This window comes from Protomyctophum parallelum (genome assembly GCF_964188405.1).
Source record: "Protomyctophum parallelum genome assembly, chromosome: 4".
In the NCBI taxonomy this organism is placed as follows: Eukaryota; Metazoa; Chordata; class Actinopteri; order Myctophiformes; family Myctophidae; genus Protomyctophum; species Protomyctophum parallelum.
In genome coordinates, this window is record NC_139700.1 from 55,866,181 (window position 1) to 55,883,762 (window position 17,582).

General features: G+C 43.4%; 1 protein-coding gene across 1 annotated transcript in view; it reads right to left on the reverse strand.

Annotated features, from left to right (window-relative positions):
- lrrk2 (leucine-rich repeat kinase 2) overlaps positions 1–17,582 on the reverse strand; it is a 191,666-nt gene that overhangs the window by 113,800 nt on the left and 60,284 nt on the right. Inside the window, exons 14-15 of the mRNA XM_083762898.1 lie at positions 15,903–16,047; positions 15,393–15,532 (exon numbers count right to left, since the gene is read on the reverse strand). Of these exons, the coding sequence (XP_083619024.1) occupies positions 15,393–15,532; positions 15,903–16,047 (285 nt within the window). The remainder of the gene's footprint in view (positions 1–15,392; positions 15,533–15,902; positions 16,048–17,582) is intronic.

The window sequence follows — 17,582 nt, forward strand, 5'->3', positions numbered from 1 at the left end:
GGAGAGCATCACCACTATCACTATATCACTATATCACTACTGGAAACCCTACGGAGAACATCACCACTATCACTATCACTATATCACTACTGGAAACCCTACGGAGAACATCACCACTATCACTATCACTATATCACTACTGGAAACCCTACAGAGAACATCACCACTATCACTATCACTACTGGAAACCCTACGGAGAACATCACCACTATCACTATCACTATATCACTACTGGAAACCCTACGGAGAACATCACCACTATCACTATCACTATATCACTACTGGAGACCCTACGGAGAACATCACCACTATCACTATCACTATATCACTACTGGAAACCCTACGGAGAACATCACCACTATCACTATATCACTATATCACTACTGGAAACCCTACGGAGAACATCACCACTATCACTATCACTATATCACTACTGGAAACCCTACGGAGAACATCACCACTATCACTATCACTACTGGAAACCCTACGGAGAACATCACCACTATCACTATCACTATATCACTACTGGAAACCCTACGGAGAACATCACCACTATCACTATATCACTATATCACTACTGGAAACCCTACGGAGAACATCACCACTATCACTATCACTATATCACTACTGGAAACCCTACGGAGAGCATCACCACTATCACTATCACTATATCACTACTGGAAACCCTACGGAGAGCATCACCACTATCACTATCACTATATCACTACTGGAAACCCTACGGAGAACATCACCACTATCACTATCACTATATCACTACTGGAGACCCTACGGAGAACATCACCACTATCACTATCACTATATCACTACTGGAAACCCTACGGAGAGCATCACCACTATCACTATATCACTATCACTATCACTATATCACTACTGGAAACCCTACGGAGAGCATCACCACTATCACTATATCACTATCACTATCACTATATCACTACTGGAAACCCTACGGAGAACATCACCACTATCACTATCACTATATCACTACTGGAAACCCTACGGAGAGCATCACCACTATCACTATCACTATATCACTATGACTATCACTATCACTATCACTATATCACTATCACTATATCACTACTGGAAACCCTACGGAGAACATCACCACTACCACTATCACTATATCACTACTGGAAACCCTACGGAGAACATCACCACTATCACTATCACTATATCACTACTGGAAACCCTACGGAGAACATCACCACTATCACTATATCACTATATCACTACTGGAAACCCTACGGAGAGCATCACCACTATCACTATATCACTACTGGAGACCCTACGGAGAACATCACCACTATCACTATCACTATATCACTACTGGAGACCCTACGGAGAACATCACCACTATCACTATATCACTACTGGAAACCCTACGGAGAACATCACCACTATCACTATATCACTACTGGAAACCCTACGGAGAACATCACCACTATCACTATCACTATATCACTACTGGAAACCCTACGGAGAGCATCACCACTATCACTACCACTATATCACTACTGGAAACCCTACGGAGAACATCACCACTATCACTACCACTATATCACTACTGGAAACCCTACGGAGAACATCACCACTATCACTATATCACTATCACTATCACTATATCACTACTGGAAACCCTACGGAGAACATCACCACTATCACTATCACTATATCACTACTGGAAACCCTACGGAGAGCATCACCACTATCACTATATCACTATATCACTACTGGAAACCCTACGGAGAACATCACCACTATCACTATCACTATATCACTACTGGAAACCCTACGGAGAGCATCACCACTATCACTATCACTATATCACTACTGGAAACCCTACGGAGAGCATCACCACTATCACTATCACTATATCACTACTGGAAACCCTACGGAGAACATCACCACTATCACTATATCACTACTGGAAACCCTACGGAGAACATCACCACTATCACTATCACTATATCACTACTGGAAACCCTACGGAGAACATCACCACTATCACTATCACTATATCACTACTGGAAACCCTACGGAGAACATCACCACTATCACTATCACTATATCACTACTGGAAACCCTACGGAGAGCATCACCACTATCACTATCACTATATCACTACTGGAAACCCTACGGAGAACATCACCACTATCACTACCACTATATCACTACTGGAAACCCTACGGAGAACATCACCACTATCACTATATCACTATATCACTACTGGAAACCCTACGGAGAACATCACCACTATCACTATATCACTATATCACTACTGGAAACCCTACGGAGAGCATCACCACTATCACTATATCACTATATCACTACTGGAGACCCTACGGAGAGCATCACCACTATCACTATCACTATATCACTACTGGAAACCCTACGGAGAACATCACCACTATCACTATCACTATATCACTACTGGAAACCCTACGGAGAACATCACCACTATCACTATATCACTACTGGAAACCCTACGGAGAACATCACCACTATCACTATATCACTACTGGAAACCCTACGGAGAACATCACCACTATCACTATATCACTACTGGAAACCCTACGGAGAACATCACCACTATCACTATCACTATATCACAACTGGAAACCCTACGGAGAACATCACCACTATCACTATATCACTACTGGAAACCCTACGGAGAGCATCACCACTAACACTATCACTATATCACTACTGGAAACCCTACGGAGAACACCACCACTATCACTACCACTATATCACTACTGGAAACCCTACGGAGAACATCACCACTATCACTATATCACTATCACTATCACTATATCACTACTGGAAACCCTACGGAGAACATCACCACTATCACTATCACTATATCACTACTGGAAACCCTACGGAGAGCATCACCACTATCACTATCACTATATCACTACTGGAAACCCTACGGAGAGCATCACCACTATCACTATCACTATATCACTACTGGAAACCCTACGGAGAACATCACCACTATCACTATCACTGTATCACTACTGGAAACCCTACGGAGAACATGACCACTATCACTATATCACTACTGGAAACCCTACGGAGAACATCGCCACTATCACTATCACTATATCACTACTGGAAACCCTACGGAGAACATCACCACTATCACTACCACTATATCACTACTGGAGACCCTACGGAGAACATCACCACTATCACTACCACTATATCACTACTGGAAACCCTACGGAGAACATCACCACTATCACTATCACTATATCACTATATCACTACTGGAGACCCTATGGAGAACATCACCACTATCACTATATCACTACTGGAAACCCTACGGAGAACATCACCACTATCACTATATCACTACTGGAAACCCTACGGAGAACATCACCACTATCACTATCACTATATCACTACTGGAAACCCTACGGAGAACATCACCACTATCACTACCACTATATCACTACTGGAAACCCTACGGAGAACATCACTATCACTATCACTATATCACTACTGGAAACCCTACGGAGAACATCACTATCACTATCACTATATCACTACTGGAAACCCTACGGAGTGCATCACCACTATCACTATCACTATATCACTACTGGAAACCCTACGGAGAGCATCACCACTATCACTATCACTATATCGCTACTGGAAACCCTACGGAGAACATCACCACTATCACTATCACTATATCACTACTGGAGACCCTACGGAGAACATCACCACTATCACTACCACTATATCACTACTGGAGACCCTACGGAGAGCATCACCACTATCACTATCACTATATCACTACTGGAGACCCTACGGAGAACATCACCACTATCACTATCACTATATCACTACTGGAAACCCTACGGAGAGCATCACCACTATCACTATCACTATATCACTACTGGAGACCCTACGGAGAGCATCACCACTATCACTATCACTATATCACTACTGGAAACCCTACGGAGAACATCACCACTATCACTATCACTATATCACTACTGGAGACCCTACGGAGAACATCACCACTATCACTATATCACTACTGGAAACCCTACGGAGAACATCACCACTATCACTATCACTATATCACTACTGGAAACCCTACGGAGAACATCACCACTATCACTACCACTATATCACTACTGGAAACCCTACAGAGAGCATCACCACTATCACTATCACTATATCACTACTGGAAACTCTACGGAGAACATCACCACTATCACTATATCACTATATCACTACTGGAGACCCTACGGAGAGCATCACCACTATCACTATCACTATATCACTACTGGAAACCCTACGGAGAACATCACCACTATCACTATCACTATATCACTACTGGAAACCCTACGGAGAACATCACCACTATCACTATATCACTACTGGAAACCCTACGGAGAACATCACCACTATCACTATATCACTACTGGAAACCCTACGGAGAACATCACCACTATCACTATATCACTACTGGAAACCCTACGGAGAACATCACCACTATCACTATCACTATATCACAACTGGAAACCCTACGGAGAACATCACCACTATCACTATATCACTACTGGAAACCCTACGGAGAGCATCACCACTAACACTATCACTATATCACTACTGGAAACCCTACGGAGAACACCACCACTATCACTACCACTATATCACTACTGGAAACCCTACGGAGAACATCACCACTATCACTATATCACTATCACTATCACTATATCACTACTGGAAACCCTACGGAGAACATCACCACTATCACTATCACTATATCACTACTGGAAACCCTACGGAGAGCATCACCACTATCACTATCACTATATCACTACTGGAAACCCTACGGAGAGCATCACCACTATCACTATCACTATATCACTACTGGAAACCCTACGGAGAACATCACCACTATCACTATCACTATATCACTACTGGAAACCCTACGGAGAACATCACCACTATCACTATCACTGTATCACTACTGGAAACCCTACGGAGAACATGACCACTATCACTATCACTATATCACTACTGGAGACCCTACGGAGAACATCACCACTATCACTATATCACTACTGGAGACCCTACGGAGAGCATCACCACTATCACTACCACTATATCACTACTGGAAACCCTACAGAGAGCATCACCACTATCACTATCACTATATCACTACTGGAAACTCTACGGAGAACATCACCACTATCACTATCACTATATCACTACTGGAAACCCTACGGAGAACATCACCACTATCACTATCACTATATCACTACTGGAGACCCTACGGAGAGCATCACCACTATCACTATCACTATATCACTACTGGAGACCCTACGGAGAACATCACCACTATCACTATCACTATATCACTACTGGAGACCCTACGGAGAGCATCACCACTATCACTATCACTATATCACTACTGGAGACCCTACGGAGAGCATCACCACTATCACTATCACTATATCACTACTGGAAACCCTACGGAGAACATCACCACTATCACTACCACTATATCACTACTGGAGACCCTACGGAGAGCATCACCACTATCACTATCACTATATCACTACTGGAAACCCTACGGAGAACATCACCACTATCACTATCACTATATCACTACTGGAGACCCTACGGAGAGCATCACCACTATCACTATATCACTATATCACTACTGGAAACCCTACGGAGAACATCACCACTATCACTATCACTATCACTATATCACTACTGGAAACCCTACGGAGAACATCACCACTATCACTATCACTATATCACTACTGGAAACCCTACGGAGAGCATCACCACTATCACTATCACTATATCACTACTGGAGACCCTACGGAGAGCATCACCACTATCACTATCACTATATCACTACTGGAAACCCTACGGAGAACATCACCACTATCACTATATCACTACTGGAGACCCTACGGAGAACATCACCACTATCACTATCACTATATCACTACTGGAAACCCTACGGAGAACATCACCACTATCACTATCACTATATCACTACTGGAAACCCTACGGAGAGCATCACCACTATCACTATATCACTACTGGAAACCCTACGGAGAACATCACCACTATCACTATCACTATATCACTACTGGAAACCCTACGGAGAACATCACCACTATCACTATCACTATATCACTACTGGAAACCCTACGGAGAACATCACCACTATCACTATATCACTATATCACTACTGGAAACCCTACAGAGAGCATCACCACTATCACTACCACTATATCACTACTGGAAACCCTACGGAGAACATCACCACTATCACTATATCACTACTGGAAACCCTACGGAGAACATCACCACTATCACTATCACTATATCACTATTGGAAACCCTACGGAGAACATCACCACTATCACTATCACTATATCACTACTGGAAACCCTACGGAGAACATCACCACTATCACTATATCACTATATCACTACTGGAAACCCTACGGAGAACATCACCACTATCACTATCACTATATCACTACTGGAGACCCTACGGAGAGCATCACCACTATCACTATCACTATATCACTACTGGAAACCCTACGGAGAACATCACCACTATCACTATCACTATATCACTACTGGAAACCCTACGGAGAACATCACCACTATCACTATCACTATATCACTACTGGAGACCCTACGGAGAGCATCACCACTATCACTATATCACTACTGGAAACCCTACGGAGAACATCACCACTATCACTATCACTATATCACTACTGGAAACCCTACGGAGAGCATCACCACTATCACTATCACTATATCACTACTGGAAACCCTACGGAGAACATCACCACTATCACTATCACTATATCACTACTGGAAACCCTACGGAGAACATCACCACTATCACTATCACTATATCACTACTGGAAACCCTACGGAGAACATCACCACTATCACTATATCACTATATCACTACTGGAAACCCTACAGAGAGCATCACCACTATCACTACCAATATATCACTACTGGAAACCCTACGGAGAACATCACCACTATCACTATATCACTATATCACTAATGGAAACCCTACGGAGAACATCACCACTATCACTATCACTATATCACTATTGGAAACCCTACGGAGAACATCACCACTATCACTATCACTATATCACTACTGGAAACCCTACGGTGAACATCACCACTATCACTATCACTATATCACTACTGGAAACCCTACGGAGAACATCACCACTATCACTATATCACTATATCACTACTGGAAACCCTACGGAGAACATCACCACTATCACTATATCACTACTGGAAACCCTACGGAGAGCATCACCACTATCACTATCACTATATCACTACGGGAAACCCTACGGAGAACATCACCACTATCACTATCACTATATCACTACTGGAAACCCTACGGAGAACATCACCACTATCACTATATCACTACTGGAAACCCTACGGAGAACATCACCACTATCACTATCACTATATCACTACTGGAAACCCTACGGAGAACATGACCACTATCACTATCACTATATCACTACTGGAGACCCTACGGAGAACATCACCACTATCACTATATCACTATATCACTACTGGAAACCCTACGGAGAACATGGCCACTATCACTATATCACTACTGGAAACCCTACGGAGAACATGGCCACTATCACTATCACTATATCACTACTGGAAACCCTACGGAGAACATGGCCACTATCACTATCACTATATCACTACTGGAAACCCTACGGAGAGCATCACCACTAACACTATCACTATATCACTACTGGAAACCCTACGGAGAACATCACCACTATCACTATCACTATATCACTACTGGAAACCCTACGGAGAACATCACCACTATCACTATCACTATATCACTACTGGAAACCCTACGGAGAGCATCACCACTATCACTATCACTATATCACTACTGGAAACCCTACGGAGAACATCACCACTATCACTATCACTATATCACTACTGGAGACCCTACGGAGAACATCACCACTATCACTATATCACTACTGGAAACCCTACGGAGAACATCACCACTATCACTATCACTATATCACTACTGGAAACCCTACGGAGAACATCACCACTATCACTATCACTATATCACTACTGGAAACCCTACGGAGAACATCACCACTATCACTATCACTATATCACTACTGGAAACCCTACGGAGAACATCACCACTATCACTATCACTATATCACTACTGGAAACCCTACGGAGAACATCACCACTATCACTATCACTATATCACTACTGGAGACCCTACGGAGAGCATCACCACTATCACTATCACTATATCACTACTGGAAACCCTACGGAGAACATCACCACTATCACTATCACTATATCACTACTGGAGACCCTACGGAGAACATCACCACTATCACTACCACTATATCACTACTGGAAACCCTACGGAGAACATCACCACTATCACTATATCACTACTGGAAACCCTACGGAGAGCATCACCACTATCACTATCACTATATCACTACTGGAAACCCTACGGAGAACATCACCACTATCACTACCACTATATCACTACTGGAAACCCTACGGAGAACATCACCACTATCACTATATCACTATATCACTACTGGAAACCCTACGGAGAGCATCACCACTATCACTATCACTATATCACTACTGGAAACCCTACGGAGAACATCACCACTATCACTATCACTATATCACTACTGGAAACCCTACGGAGAGCATCACCACTATCACTATATCACTACTGGAAACCCTACGGAGAGCATCACCACTATCACTATATCACTATATCACTACTGGAAACCCTACGGAGAGCATCACCACTATCACTACCACTATATCACTACTGGAAACCCTACGGAGAACATCACCACTATCACTATATCACTACTGGAAACCCTACGGAGAGCATCACCACTATCACTATCACTATATCACTACTGGAAACCCTACGGAGAACATCACCACTATCACTATCACTATATCACTACTGGAAACCCTACGGAGAACATCACCACTATCACTATATCACTACTGGAAACCCTACGGAGAACATCACCACTATCACTATCACTACTGGAAACCCTACGGAGAACATCACCACTATCACTATCACTATCACTATATCACTACTGGAAACCCTACGGAGAACATCACCACTATCACTATCACTATATCACTACTGGAAACCCTACGGAGAGCATCACCACTATCACTATCACTATATCACTACTGGAAACCCTACGGAGAACATCACCACTATCACTATCACTATATCACTACTGGAAACCCTACGGAGAACATCACCACTATCACTATATCACTACTGGAAACCCTACGGAGAACATCACCACTATCACTATATCACTACTGGAAACCCTACGGAGAACATCACCACTATCACTATATCACTATATCACTACTGGAAACCCTACGGAGAACATCACCACTATCACTATCACTATATCACTATTGGAAACCCTACGGAGAACATCACCACTATCACTATCACTATATCACTACTGGAAACCCTACGGTGAACATCACCACTATCACTATCACTATATCACTACTGGAAACCCTACGGAGAACATCACCACTATCACTATATCACTATATCACTACTGGAAACCCTACGGAGAACATCACCACTATCACTATATCACTACTGGAAACCCTACGGAGAGCATCACCACTATCACTATCACTATATCACTACTGGAAACCCTACGGAGAACATCACCACTATCACTATCACTATATCACTACTGGAAACCCTACGGAGAACATCACCACTATCACTATATCACTACTGGAAACCCTACGGAGAACATCACCACTATCACTATCACTATATCACTACTGGAAACCCTACGGAGAACATGACCACTATCACTATCACTATATCACTACTGGAAACCCTACGGAGAACATGACCACTATCACTATCACTATATCACTACTGGAGACCCTACGGAGAACATCACCACTATCACTATATCACTACTGGAGACCCTACGGAGAGCATCACCACTATCACTATATCACTATATCACTACTGGAAACCCTACGGAGAACATGACCACTATCACTATCACTATATCACTACTGGAAACCCTACGGAGAACATGGCCACTATCACTATCACTATATCACTACTGGAAACCCTACGGAGAGCATCACCACTATCACTATATCACTATATCACTACTGGAAACCCTACGGAGAGCATCACCACTATCACTACCACTATATCACTACTGGAAACCCTACGGAGAACATCACCACTATCACTATCACTATATCACTACTGGAAACCCTACGGAGAACATCACCACTATCACTATCACTATATCACTACTGGAAACCCTACGGAGAGCATCACCACTATCACTATCACTATATCACTACTGGAAACCCTACGGAGAACATCACCACTATCACTATATCACTACTGGAAACCCTACGGAGAACATCACCACTATCACTATCACTATATCACTACTGGAGACCCTACGGAGAACATCACCACTATCACTATCACTATATCACTACTGGAAACCCTACGGAGAACATCACCACTATCACTATCACTATATCACTACTGGAGACCCTACGGAGAACATCACCACTATCACTATATCACTACTGGAAACCCTACGGAGAACATCACCACTATCACTATCACTATATCACTACTGGAAACCCTACGGAGAACATCACCACTATCACTATCACTATATCACTACTGGAAACCCTACGGAGAACATCACCACTATCACTATATCACTACTGGAAACCCTACGGAGAACATCACCACTATCACTATCACTATATCACTACTGGAAACCCTACGGAGAACATCACCACTATCACTATCACTATATCACTACTGGAGACCCTACGGAGAGCATCACCACTATCACTATCACTATATCACTACTGGAGACCCTACGGAGAGCATCACCACTATCACTATCACTATATCACTACTGGAAACCCTACGGAGAACATCACCACTATCACTATCACTATATCACTACTGGAGACCCTACGGAGAGCATCACCACTATCACTATCACTATATCACTACTGGAAACCCTACGGAGAGCATCACCACTATCACTATATCACTATATCACTACTGGAAACCCTACGGAGAACATCACCACTATCACTACCACTATCACTATATCACTACTGGAAACCCTACGAAGAACATCACCACTATCACTATCACTATATCACTACTGGAAACCCTACGGAGAGCATCACCACTATCACTATCACTATATCACTACTGGAAACCCTACGGAGAACATCACCACTATCACTATATCACTACTGGAAACCCTACGGAGAACATCACCACTATCACTACCACTATATCACTACTGGAAACCCTACGGAGAACATCACCACTATCACTATATCACTATATCACTACTGGAAACCCTACGGAGAACATCACCACTATCACTATATCACTACTGGAAACCCTACGGAGAACATGACCACTATCACTATCACTATATCACTACTGGAAACCCTACGGAGAGCATCACCATTATCACTATATCACTACTGGAAACCCTACGGAGAACATGACCACTATCACTATCACTATATCACTACTGGAAACCCTACGGAGAGCATCACCACTATCACTATATCACTACTGGAAACCCTACGGAGAACATCACCACTATCACTATCACTATATCACTACTGGAGACCCTACGGATAGCATCACCACTATCACTATATCACTATATCACTACTGGAAACCCTACGGAGAGCATCACCACTATCACTATCACTATATCACTACTGGAGACCCTACGGAGAACATCACCACTATCACTATCACTATATCACTACTGGAAACCCTACGGAGAACATCACCACTATCACTATCACTATATCACTACTGGAAACCCTACGGAGAGCATCACCACTATCACTATCACTATATCACTACTGGAAACCCTACGGAGAGCATCACCACTATCACTATATCACTATATCACTATCACTATCACTATATCACTACTGGAAACCCTACGGAGAACATCACCACTATCACTATCACTATATCACTACTGGAGACCCTACGGAGAGCATCACCACTATCACTATCACTATATCACTACTGGAAACCCTACGGAGAACATCACCACTATCACTATCACTATATCACTACTGGAAACCCTACGGAGAACATCACCACTATCACTATCACTATATCACTACTGGAAACCCTACGGAGAACATCACCACTATCACTATCACTATATCACTACTGGAAACCCTACGGAGAACATCACCACTATCACTATCACTATATCACTACTGGAAACCCTACGGAGAGCATCACCACTATCACTATCACTATATCACTACTGGAAACCCTACGGAGAACATCACCACTATCACTATATCACTACTGGAAACCCTACAGAGAACATCACCACTATCACTATCACTATATCACTACTGGAGACCCTACGGAGAGCATCACCACTATCACTATATCACTATCACTATATCACTACTGGAAACCCTACGGAGAACATCACCACTATCACTATATCACTACTGGAGACCCTACGGAGAGCATCACCACTATCACTATCACTATATCACTATCACTATATCACTATCACTATACCACTATCACTATCACTATATCACTACTGGAGACCCTACGGAGAACATCACCACTATCACTATCACTATATCACTACTGGAAACCCTACGGAGAACATCACCACTATCACTATCACTGTATCACTACTGGAAACCCTACGGATAACATCACCACTATCACTATCACTATATCACTACTGGAGACCCTACGGTGAACATCACCACTATCACTATCACTATATCACTACTGGAAACCCTACGGAGAACATCACCACTATCACTATATCACTACTGGAAACCCTACGGAGGACATCACCACTATCACTATCACTATATCACTACTGGAAACCCTACGGAGAACATCACCACTATCACTATATCACTACTGGAAACCCTACGGAGAACATCACCACTATCACTATCACTATATCACTACTGGAAACCCTACGGAGAACATCACCACTATCACTATCACTATATCACTATCACTATCACTATATCACTACTGGAAACCCTACGGAGAACATCACCACTCTCACTATATCACTATATCACTACTGGAAACCCTACGGAGAACATCACCACTATCACTATATCACTACTGGAGACCCTACGGAGAGCATCACCACTATCACTATCTCACTACTGGAAACCCTACGGAGAACATCACCACTATCTCTATCACTATATCACTACTGGAAACCCTACGGAGAACATCACCACTATCACTATCACTATATCACTACTGGAGACCCTACGGAGAGCATCACCACTATCACTATCACTATATCACTACTGGAAACCCTACGGAGAACATCACCACTATCACTATATCACTATATCACTATCACTATCACTATATCACTATATCACTACTGGAAACCATACGGAGAACATCACCACTATCACTCTCACTATATCACTACTGGAAACCCTACGGAGAACATCACCACTATCACTATCACTATATCACTACTGGAAACCCTACGGAGAACATCACCACTATCACTATATCACTACTGGAAACCCTACGGAGAACATCACCACTATCACTATCACTATATCACTACTGGAGACCCTACGGAGAACATCACCACTATCACTATCACTATATCACTACTGGAAACCCTACGGAGAACATCACCACTATCACTATATCACTACTGGAAACCCTACGGAGAGCATCACCACTAACACTACCACTATATCACTACTGGAAACCCTACGGAGAGCATCACCACTATCACTATCACTATATCACTACTGGAAACCCTACGGAGAACATCACCACTATCACTATCACTATATCACTACTGGAAACCCTACGGAGAACATCACCACTATCACTATATCACTACTGGAAACCCTACGGAGAGCATCACCACTAACACTACCACTATATCACTACTGGAAACCCTACGGAGAACATCACCACTATCACTATCACTATATCACTACTGGAGACCCTACGGAGAGCATCACCACTATCACTATCACTATATCACTACTGGAAACCCTACGGAGAACATCACCACTATCACTATCACTATATCACTACTGGAAACCCTACGGAGAACATCACCACTATCACTATATCACTATATCACTACTGGAGACCCTACGGAGAACATCACCACTATCACTATCACTATATCAGTACTGGAAACCCTATGGAGAACATCACCACTATCACTATCACTATATCACTACTGGAGACCCTACGGAGAACATCACCACTATCACTATCACTATATCACTACTGGAAACCCTACGGAGAACATCACCACTATCACTATCACTATATCACTACTGGAAACCCTACGGAGAGCATCACCACTATCACTATATCACTATATCACTACTGGAAACCCTACGGAGAACATCACCACTATCACTATCACTATATCACTACTGGAAACCCTACGGAGAGCATCACCACTATCACTATCACTATATCACTACTGGAAACCCTACGGAGAACATCACCACTATCACTATCACTATATCACTACTGGAAACCCTACGGAGAAAATCACCACTATCACTACCACTATATCACTACTGGAAACCCTACGGAGAACATCACCACTATCACTATATCACTATATCACTACTGGAAACCCTACGGAGAGCATCACCACTATCACTATCACTATATCACTACTGGAAACCCTACGGAGAGCATCACCACTATCACTATCACTATATCACTACTGGAAACCCTACGGAGAACATCACCACTATCACCATCACTATATCACTACTGGAAACCCTACGGAGAACATCACCACTATCACCATCACTATATCACTACTGGAAACCCTACGGAGAACATCACCACTATCACCATCACTATATCACTACTGGAAACCCTACGGAGAACATCACCACTATCACCATCACTATATCACTACTGGAAACCCTACGGAGAGCATCACCACTATCACTATCACTATCACTATATCACTACTGGAAACCCTACCCCAACTTCAGCAGCATGGGGGGGGGGGGGGGTCCTCTCCATACTGGACCAGGTGAGGAGACCAGAACTCACCTTCAGCAGCATGGGGGGGTCCTCTCCATACTGGACCAGGGAGGAGACCAGAACTCACCTTCAGCAGCATGGGGGGGTCCTCTCCGTACTGGACCAGGGAGGAGACCAGAACTCACCTTCAGCAGCATGGGGGGGTCCTCTCCGTACTGGACCAGGGAGGAGACCAGAACCGAGGCCAGAACCGGAACGATCATCCTGGACAGCTTCTTCTTGGACACCAGGTGCTGGAGCAGGGTCAGCCCCCAGAAGTGGATCTCTGTGTGTGTGTGTGTGTGTGTGTGTGTGTGTGTGTGTGTGTGTGTGTGTGTGTGTGTGTGTGTGTGTGTGTGTGAAAAAACAAAAAAAAACAGTGTTGATTTTGTCGCCAAAAAGACAACACGAGCCTGATAGCAGGACTATAGAGCGCCGCAGCCCCTCCCCCTTTCAGAACGGCGAGTGACCCAGGAAATGAATCCCAATGCATTTTCCCCATGGCCGTTTCTTCACACACACACACACACACACACACACACACACACACACACACACACACACACACACACACACACACACACACACACACACACACACACACACACACACACACACACACACACACACACACACACACACACACACACACACACCTCGTTCCCTCGGGAACATCTGCAGCGTGTGTAGCACCGTGTCTATGGCCCCCTGCTGGCAGAGGAGGTCCACTGCACCAGAGCAGTCTGCCAGGGAAGACAGCACTTTGAGACCACACTGCTGGATGTGCACGCTGCTGATGAACTGCACGCACGCACGCACACACACACACACACACACACACACACACACACACACACACACACACGCACACACACACACACACACACACACACACACACACACACACACACACACACACACACACACACACACACACTGTTAAAGGAGAATTCCATACTAAAAGGCTTTCTTACCTTTCTTTGTAGTTGTTACGTCCCAGGTGTTATTTTGTGCAAAAGCTCCTTATTGGCTATTTGGCTATGAATTGCATTGAATTGAATGGGGCTATGGGGTGTTGTGCTTATTTCCATCGCTCAAAATTATAATTGTTTTGTATATATCCTCTCTTCATAATGTAAATAATATCCCAAGCGGCACACTTTACTACTTCTTTCGATGGAAATAAGCGAATTAGCACAACACCCCATAGCCCCATTCAATTCAATGCAATTCATTGAGGGCTTATGGTAGGGGAAATAGCCAATAAGGAGCTTTTGCACAAAATAACACCTGGACCTCTTTGGTGGGGACGTAACAACTACAAAGAAAGGTAAGAAAGCATTTTAGTATGGAAAATAAGTACATTTACTCAAATACTGTACGTAAGTACAATTTTGAGGTATTTGCACTTTAATTGACTGTATTTCCAATTTCCAGTACTTTTACTTTTACTCCACTACAATTATTTGAAAACTTTAGTTACTTTAGTTACTTTGGCGATTTAATTTATTTTGATTAGAAAAACATACATTACTGTAAAACCACTTCAACCCTATATACTGTACATTTCGACCATTTGAAAATAGCTGATCTACAAGCTCACAATGCGTCACGATGCATTGTGTGCGACCTCTCTTTTCCATTTGGTTCCATGTGTACACTCTGAGCTTCAGACCTGTAATGGACCCATTTGGGTCCATTTGGGTCCATTTGGTTCCATGTGTACACTCTGAGCTACAGACCTGTAATGGACCCATTTGGGTCCATTTGGTTCCATGTGTACACTCTGAGCTACAGACCTGTAATGGACCCATTTGGGTCCATTTGGTTCCATGTGTACACTCTGAGCTACAGACCTGTAATGGACCCATTTGGGTCCATGTGTACACTCTGAGCTACAGACCTGTAATGGACCCATTTGGGTCCATTTGGTTCCATGTGTACACTCTGAGTTACAGACCTGTAATGGACCCATTTGGGTCCATTTGGTTCCATGTGTACACTCTGAGTTACAGACCTGTAATGGACCCATTTGGGTCCATTTGGTTCCATGTGTAGCGAAGCATCTATAGTATAGTATAGTATAGTATATATGTATAGTATATATGTATAGTATAGTGTAGGAGCCATAATGTGATCTATATGTGTGTTGAGTATGAGTCACGTTAATGGACAGATTGGGCACTGCACTGGTAGTGGTGGTCGGCGTGAACACTGGGGCTGGGCGCTGCCACGCTAATAACTACACAGCGTCTACCTGGCACTAGAGTTGAGGAACCTGGACGGAGAGGGGGTGAGCTGGGAGTCGACATTTTCTGTTGACCACAATAACGCAT